An 8,748-nucleotide genomic window follows, 5' to 3' on the forward strand; every position below is an offset into this window, starting at 1 on the left:
TAACTATAAACCTGAGCGAGCCCTAACTATAAACCTGAGCCAGCCCTCACTATAAACCTGATCCAGCCCTAACTATCAACCTGAGCCAGCTCTCACTATAAACCTGATCCAGCCCTAACTATAAACCTGAGCCAGCTCTAACTATAAACTTGAGCCAGCTCTAACTATAAACCTGAACAAGTCCTAACTATAAACCTGAACCAGTCCTAACTATAAACCTGAACCAGCCCTAACTATAAACCTGAGCCATCCTTACATATAAACCTGAACCAGCCCTAAATCTAAACCTGAGCTAGCCCTACTTGACTAACTTGGGTGTTTGTGGAAGATTCATAGTTTACATACACAAACTGGGACTGATCTGATAAACAGGACTTAAACCAGTACATTGTTGTATTGGTTCTGGGTACTTCTTTGACTACTACTGCTGCTGGCTTGTCCTGTTAACAGGAAGATGTCTCTTTGTGTCTCTGTGGTTCAGGACGGAGAGAATCTGGATCACTATCAGATGGACTGTCAGTCTGATGGATTGTGGAGTAGCAGTCCTCACTGTCAGAGTAAGAAATCATTCTGCAACATGTAAAACTTTAAGGGAAACATCTGTGTGATCAGATTCATTATTAAATCATTACTAACACTAACATGTTCTTTCACTCAGTGCTGAAGTCCTCTGACTTCTTTTATTTTAACAAGCTAAATTCTCTTTTTCAAACAACAAGAAGGCAGCATTAACACATATTCTATCACCGATACATTTCCTATATATTAGATCACCTATATATGGATATCAGCTTCACACATGTAGCTGGATTCTGCACTGAATGTGATCAACTAACTAAAGCATCAGTAGTTATCAGTGAAATATAGTGGTGGATCCCAAAGAGCTGACACGAGTCAACCAGTAACCAGTAACTGTACATGGTAACTGTATATAGTAACTGTATACAGTTACTGGATATATAGTTACTTTATATATAGTAACTGTAGCTGATATAGTTGCTGTATAGTTTCTGTATTTAATTACTGTACAGTTAATACAGTAACTGTATAGTAACTTTATAACTATATGTAGTAACTGTACATAGGAACGGTATAACTGTTTATATAGTAACGGTACATAGTAAATTAATATATAATAAATGTTTAGTAACTATATATTTGAACTGTACATAGTAACTGTATAGTAATAGTATAAATAGTAACTGTACATAAAAACTGTAAATAGTAACAGTATAGTTATTGGATATATAGTAACTGTATATATATATAGTAACTGTACAGAGTACCTGTATAGTTATTATATATATAGTAACTGTAGCACCAGACCTCAGATTAGGTTGAACTTAATGGTTTCCGTTTCTTTCTCTCTAGAAACACACTCTAGGAGGAGGTCTTTGTCCATCATCTTAACCAATCACAGTCGAGATTAGTCAGAAAGTGATTCTTATTGGCTGATAGCAAAACTGTAGGAACAGTTTATATGTTTGTCAGTAGTTTTAGATTATTTTCTAATAAAACAAATTTTAAAAAAGAATCTCCAGTCGTGTGTTTTTGTCAAACAATCTGTCGATCATAATAAAAATAATGATCACAACAATAATCTGATTTTAATACTGCCATGTTATCAGTGACATCACAGCAACACTCAGTCTTCTGATGATAGACTCTCAAGTTTGGATCAATGACATTTAGAGTTTGTGTTTCTACTTCTGTATGAACTCTGACAGGAAGTAGTCGTACCAGCAGAGCAGCTTTAAAACAGATCAACACGAAAGAGTCCTGTGATTTTAATATTATAGTTCATACCACATTAGCAATCATCTGCATAATGTATTAACATATGTAATGCTAAAATGAGAAATACTGTAAAAAAGGAGCAGAAAGGACTTCTAAAATATATAAATGTGAGATTCATATTGAAAAGAACTGTCTGAATTTGGATACATTATATTCAAAATATAGATATCATGTACATATAATATATGTGTCACCATGTTTCAGTTATTAAGGACAATAGTTCAAGTCTGCTCATTCTACCATCTAAGAGCTGCTGGGTCTTGTTCATTTGGTATTCATCACGGTTCCTCTCTTTCACAGCGGTGGATTGTGGGAGTCCGAAGTTGGTCGCGATGGCCAACTTGGTGTTTGGAAGTAAAGACAACAGCACACAGTTTGGATCGAGTGTTCAGTACGTCTGCAGGGAGGACAGCTTCCAGCTCAACAACAGTAACAGTAAGAGTATTATGACTGTATTACTCAAAGTACTGAGTATAACAGAAATGTCATATAGTATGTCATAAAAAGTAATATTATAGTATGTCACAAAAAGTCATAGTACAATATGTCATAAAAAGTCAGAGTGTTGTACTGTATGTCCAAACACGATATCTGTGTGTGTGTGCGGTAGGTCTCTACATCTGTGGGCCGAGTGGAGAATGGGTCAACTCGGAATCAGGAACAAGACTGCCGAGCTGTTTACCAGGTAACCTTCAATCTACCACATGACGTCATCTTCCTCATTGAAAGAGTGAATACATTAGTTCATGATCGCTACTGAATATACATAGATATATAATATAAACATCGAACAGAAAGTTCGGAAATTAGTGTTTGGTAGATTATTTCTCTGTTGTAACAATGCTTCTTGGCAATAAATGTTATACCGTTGGAAAGCCTGTTTAGGTACCTTTCAAACGATGCCCCATTTGTAAGGAACATGCATTTGTGGGATGAGCAACAGAGCTGAGTATGTGGGTTGCGCCCATGAAAAATTTGCCAAATCTTCTCTGCCAAACAGCTTATTCTGCTGTTGCTATTGACCGTCAGGCCCGTTTGCACTGGTGTCGGCAACACCTGCACTGGAACCTGAACATGTGGTGGAACGTTATGTTCAGCGATGAGTCCAGATTCTGCCTGAGGAAGTTGGATCGTAGGGTCAAAGTATGGAGAAGACGGGGAGAACGCTATGCTGATTGCTGCACCGATAGAGTAACACCTTTTGGTGGAGGCAGTGTGATGGTGTGGGGCGGCATCTCCATCACTGGAAAAATTAGGCTTGTCTTCACTGGAGGCAATCTCAATGCAGAGAGATATCGAGATGAGATTCTGCAACCAGTGGCAATCCCATTTCTCCACAGTCTGAGACCAAACTCCATCCTCTAAGATGAAGACGCTCGCCCCCACAGAGCGCTTTATCAGAGACTACCTCCAGAATGTGGGAGTAGAGAGGATGGAATGGCCTGCCAGCAGTCCTGACCTCAACCCAAGTGAACACTTGTGGGACCAGCTGTTCGTGCCAGAGTGACCAACAGAACCACGTTGGCTGACTTGCGACAAATCCTGCTTGAGGAGTGGAATGCCATCCCACAGCAGTGTGTGAGCAGGCTGGTGAGCAGCATGAGGAGGAGGAGCCAGGCTGTTGTGGCTGTGTATGGTTCTTCCACACGCTACCGAGGCTCCTGTTTAAATGAATAAATTGTAAAATTGCCAATATGTCTTGTTTCTTCCTTGTAACTGATAGCCTTCAATCATCCAATCCACCAAACAAGAGTCAATAGCAACAGCAGAATAAGCTGTTTGGCAGAGAAGATTTGGCAAATTTTTCATGGGCGCAACCCACATACTCAACTGTGCTGCTCATCCTACAAATGCATGTTCCTTACAAATGGGGCACCGTTTGAAAGGTAAATAAACAGGCTTTCCAACGGTATAACATTTATTGCCAAGAAGCATTGCTACAACAGAGAAATAATCTACCAAACACTAATTTCCGAACTTTTTGTTTGATGTTTATCTATTGTAATGTCATGAGAAGTTTCTAGGGCAAGGTACTTAACAAAAACAGGCAAAAATCAAAGGTTCCCAGAAAAAGGTCACATTTTATTCTTCCGTTTCTGGCAACTCAAGTAATTCTCGTTATCAAACTCAAGTCCAAAACAAAAAAAAGCGTCCAAGAGGAGGTAATGGTTCGTTCAACTGAACAGTATTAAAAAAACTCAACTTAGTGTGTCCTCGGTTTCACCGGCCACCGGGTCGTCTTCCTTTCAATCCTCCTCAGTCTGGCTCGGTACTTTTCTTTACGCCGTTCTCCAGTCCAGGTTAGTTCTTGGCTCTCCTTCCAGCCATGTGCTCTCCCTCCTCCTCTCCTCCTGCAGCTCTTAAGTCCTGCCTCAATCAGGTGGCTTCAACACCCACACCTTGGTGAGTGGTGAGGCCTTCTGGGAGCTGTAGTTTGTGCTTGGGCAGCCATTTTGTGATGTGGCTGTTGATCATTAAAGGGAATATAGCACCCATCTAGCACCTGGCCCCTTCCCTTGTGATGCCACAATATATACATCTACTGAATACAGCTGACTGTTATTTTGATCCGTACTCACACTCTCACCTCATTACTCACGGCTGCTGCTAGATTTAGTCTTGACTCGCTCATAGTGTCACACTAACTGCAGCAACATCTGCACATATTATTCCAAGTAGGTTTACTAAGTCCAAAACTACCTGTTTAGGTTTACTAGGTCCAAAACTATCTGTTTAGGTTTACCAAGTCCAAAACTACCTGTTTAGGTTTACCAGGTCCAAAACTACCTGTTTAGGTTCAGAAAAACATCATTGGTTGGGTTCAAAGAAGAATGTTAATCCTGGAAGTTATCTCAGGGGTTATCAAGCAGTTTGTGTCTGTCCAGCAGTACATTAAACAGTACATTAAACTACATTAAACAGTACACTAAACAGTAAATTAAACAGTACATTAAACAGTACATTAAACTACACTAAACAGTACATTAAACAGTACATTAATCTACACTAAACAGTACACTAAACAGTACATTAAACAGTCTGTGTCTCCATGTGTCTTCCAGCCTGTGGCCAGCCGTCCCGGTCCTTCCCCCCTCAGGTGAAGCGGATCGTGGGAGGTCTCCGGTCCGAGCCCGGCCTGTTCCCGTGGCAGGTTCTGCTTAGTGTGGAGGATCTGTCCCGTGTCCCTGAGGACCGCTGGTTCGGTTCTGGGGCCCTGCTGTCCCAGTCCTGGGTCCTTACAGCGGCCCACGTCCTGAGGTCTCAGAGGAGGGACACCAGCGTCGTCCCCGTGGCCCCGGAACACGTCAAGGTCTTAACTTCTATATTTTAATTTAATATTAATTTTACATTTCCACTAATATTTTGATTACTTTTAATATTATTTAATATTGGAGGTTGGGATATTTACAACAACCTGGTCATTAAAGTTTGATATGATGTGTAAACATAAATATTAATGCTTCTTTCCAATTGGCTGGCTTTCCTACATAAGCCCGCCTTCTGTGACCATCTGACCAATCTGTATGCTGATTACATTATGTGGTCATGTGACCCAGTTTAACTATTGTAACCAGTTTAAATAGTAAAACCAGTATAACCAGTCCATGTGATTCAGGTGTTTCTGGGTCTCCATGACGCTGCAGACAAACGTCTGGCCACCAACCGTTCGGTGGAAAGAATCTTCCTCCACCCGAACTTCCAACCGGACAACTACAACAACGACATCGCTCTGCTGAGGCTGGAGGAGCAGGTGGAGTTCACTGAGTTCATCCGGCCTCTGTGTCTGCCTCCACCTAGAAACCAGGTACAAGTGCTACTAGTACTACTACTACTGTATGATACCACGTCTGTGTGCCTCCACCTAGAAACCAGGTACAACTACTACTAGTACTACTAGTACTACTAGGGTAAGACTCTCCCCCTTCACCTCTCCCTCTCTCTCTGTTTCAGGACGACCCCCCCTCACCTCTCCCTAATTCTTTGGGTGTAGTTGCTGGGTGGGGGATCTCCAATCTCAACACCTCCTCCTCCAGTGACCCTGAGATGACGTCTGACCTCTTGCAGTACGTAAAGCTGCCGGTGGTCTCTCAGGACGAGTGTGAGGGGAGCTACGCCTCACGCTCCGTCAGCTACAACATCACCCACAACATGTTCTGTGCCGGTTTCTTGGAGGGCGGGAGGGACACCTGTCTGGGGGACAGCGGGGGGGCGTTTGTGATGGAGGACGGGGTCAGCAGGAGGTGGGTGGTGTTTGGGTTGGTGTCCTGGGGGGGGCCGGAGGACTGTGGGAGTCAGAGGGTCTACGGAGTCTACACCAGAGTGGCTAATTATGTGGAGTGGATCCAGAAGCACCTTCAGACTGCCCCCTGGTGGTGAGACAGGTGGTGAGATGGGTGGAGAGACGAGTGGAGAGACGAGTGGTGAGACGGCTGGTGAAACGGGTGGAGAAGGGTGGTAACTAACGTTAGTTTGTTACTGGTTTGTTATGGTTAGTTACTGGTTTATTATTGTTAGTTACTGGTTTATTATTGTTAGTTACTGGTTAGTTACTGGTTTGTTATTGTTTGTTACTGCTTAGCCACTGGTTTGTTATTAGTTCCATATCGTTTGTTATTAGTTTGTTATTGTTTGTTATTGGTTTGGTTTGTTATTGTTTCTTACCGGTTTGTTATTGTTTGTTATTGGTTTGGTTTGTTATCATTTCTTACTGGTTTGTTATTGTTTGTAATTAGTTTGTTATTGGTTTGGTTTGTTATTGCTTGTTACTGGTTTGTTTGTTTGCTCATACATTGTACTTCCTCACTACTGTGTTGTATATTTGTACACTCTTTTGTATGAATCATATTAAAGCTGCACCATATTGGAAAAAAACTGACATTGCAATATTTTCTTTTCAGCTATTTGAAAAATACAGTGAGTCACTTTTGTGCTCTAATAAACATTTTAATCATAAAGATAGTGTTTGTATTGATATGAATGAATGTATTGATATGAATGCTCACTCACAGAGTATTAATAATAAACTCTTATAAACACAGTTTTCTTTTGCAAAGAACATCTCCGAGTTGTTTCGTCACAAGTTTGTGTATTTGACATCATTTTACAGAAGATATTCAGAAAATAGAAAACAAACGATTAATTATCATTTCAATATACTTTGACTTGGTTCTGCTATTATGTGTTAAATATCAAACAAGGATAAAACATAAACAAACGTTTATGCTCAAATGAAAAAGAACCAATGAGAAGCAGAGAGGAACCAGCTGATAGATGTAGAACCTGATGTTTCATGTTCAACTATTAAAGTCTTCGTTTGGCTCCCTTTGCTTTCAATTTGAAAAATGAAAAAGAAAAAAGATAATTTCAGTCTGTTTGTCTCAACTCTCGGTACCGTTCAGGTCCAGTCTCTCCATGGTGTCTCTGATCCAGTTCAGAAAGTTCCCCAGTCGGGTATAAACTCCGTACTTCCCCTTTGCAGCACATTTCTCTCCCCAGCTCACCACTCCGGTCAGAAACCAGGTCCCTCTGTAGTTCACCACGAACGGTCCTCCACTGTCTCCGCTGCAGGCGTCCATCCCGACATCATGGTAACCGGCACAGAACATGTTGTCTGTGACAACCTGGGGGAAGGACGGAGACAGTGACATCATCTACACATGACATCATCATCTACATACATGACATCATTAAAGGCTTCACAAAATATCTATTTAGTACTACAATGTGTACAGTGTGTACAGTACAGGGTAAAGTGTGTACCCTCTGATCACCTGTTCAGTGGAGGCGGTACAGTCTCTGTAGCTGACCACTGGGAGCGTGACCTTCCTGAGGAAGCGAGAGGAGGACCTTCCCCGGTAGTGAGTGAGTCCCCAGCCCGTCACCACGCCCCGGTTCTCCTCCTAAACATACAAACACAGACTGTCCCTCTCCATGCAGACTGGAAACCATCAGTGTTTTAAATTGAGTTACCTGCAGCAGGTATCTGGACAGGTGGGGGTCGGGGAGGCAGGCGGGGATGGCGGTGGGGCTCCTGACGACGGGCTTGTCGAGGTACAGCAGAGCGATGTCGCTGTCGAAGGTGAAGGAGTGGAAGTGAGGATGGACGAAGACCTTCTGAACCTTGATCACCTGCTCCCCTGGATCAGGACGTCGTTTATCATAATCACCTGAACACAAAGACGTTATTCATCGTTCAGAGGAAGTCGCACAAACCAGGAACACTAACACACATGTGGTCACCTATGGTAACGTGGTCCGCAGTCTCCTCCAGGCAGTGAGCAGCAGAGACCACCCAACGGTCAGAGACCAGAGTCCCTCCACAGAAACCATACCCATCAGACCTGCAGACCAGAACCTAACCACACACAAACACACACACACACACAGTACACTATGTTAAGTAAACATTAAAGCTGATTTAAATATGTGTAAAATGAATGAATGTTGATCCAGAATGTCTGATCACCTGCCAGGGACTCCCTCCTGGTCTCTCCAGGACTCCACCCACGATACGACCAGTGACCTCCTCTCCTCCTCCCTCCTCCCCCTTCAGCTGGGTCTCATTGCCCCCCCTTTGTCCAGACGTTGAGTTCACCATCACCAGCTCCTCCTCCGTCTCAGTAACATTCAGTTCAACCAGCCAGCTGTCGGTGACGTTGTCGTTCATCATTGTGACATTGAGCAGAGAACGACTTCGGTATGAAGAAGACCAGACTCTGTGCTGACCACAAGGAAACGACACTGGACCAGAAAAAAAACGTGATGTTACTACACACCGTGAGGTACACTAAACACTGTGAGGTTACTACACACCGTGAGGTACGTTAAACACCGTGAGGTACACTAAACACCGTGAGGTATACTAAACACCGTGAGGTATACTAAACACCGTGAGGTACGCTACACACCGTGAGGTACACTAAACACCGTGAGGTACACTAAACACCGTGA

At 42.7% G+C, this 8,748-nt stretch overlaps 2 protein-coding genes across 3 annotated transcripts; one reads left to right on the forward strand and one right to left on the reverse strand.

Moving 5' to 3' along the window:
• Positions 1 to 481: 481 nt before the first annotated feature.
• On the forward strand, positions 482 to 6,424 carry LOC116378107 (mannan-binding lectin serine protease 1-like; the record flags this gene model as incomplete). The annotated part of the gene is made up of 6 exons (XM_031839922.1): positions 482 to 557; positions 2,098 to 2,232; positions 2,408 to 2,482; positions 4,860 to 5,107; positions 5,414 to 5,602; positions 5,749 to 6,424. Coding segments are annotated over 6 exons (1,149 nt in total), but the record flags the coding sequence as incomplete, so codon positions are not given.
• A 143-nt stretch (positions 6,425 to 6,567) lies between these two features.
• LOC116378108 (vitamin K-dependent protein C-like) lies at positions 6,568 to 8,679 on the reverse strand. 2 transcript variants are annotated; one of them, XM_031839923.1, is made up of 5 exons: positions 8,264 to 8,679; positions 8,038 to 8,152; positions 7,768 to 7,964; positions 7,569 to 7,697; positions 6,568 to 7,418 (listed from the first exon to the last, which is right to left on the reverse strand). In XM_031839923.1, exons 1-5 carry the CDS (start codon positions 8,465 to 8,467, stop codon positions 7,176 to 7,178), a joined length of 888 nt encoding a protein of 295 aa, XP_031695783.1. In that variant the 5' UTR covers positions 8,468 to 8,679; the 3' UTR covers positions 6,568 to 7,175. The 2 variants fall into 2 exon arrangements, with proteins under 2 accessions (XP_031695783.1, XP_031695784.1); XM_031839924.1 differs by lacking the exon at positions 7,569 to 7,697.
• Between the last annotated feature and the right edge of the window lie 69 nt (positions 8,680 to 8,748).

Source organism: Anarrhichthys ocellatus, unplaced genomic scaffold (genome assembly GCF_004355925.1).
Source record: "Anarrhichthys ocellatus isolate YVR2014 unplaced genomic scaffold, GSC_Weel_1.0 scaffold2073, whole genome shotgun sequence".
Lineage (NCBI taxonomy): Eukaryota > Metazoa > Chordata > Actinopteri > Perciformes > Anarhichadidae > Anarrhichthys > Anarrhichthys ocellatus.

Bases quoted from the DNA above. Each gene is read 5' to 3' on its own strand.
- LOC116378108 (XM_031839923.1), bottom strand. From the start codon at position 8,467: ATGATGAACGACAACGTCACCGACAGCTGGCTGGTTGAACTGAATGTT. The intron at 7,698-7,767 runs GTAACTCAATTT...TTGTATGTTTAG, and splicing joins TGTCCAGATACCTGCTGCAG to GAGGAGAACCGGGGCGTGGT. The intron at 7,419-7,568 runs GTGATCAGAGGG...TCCTTCCCCCAG, and splicing joins GTACCGCCTCCACTGAACAG to GTTGTCACAGACAACATGTT.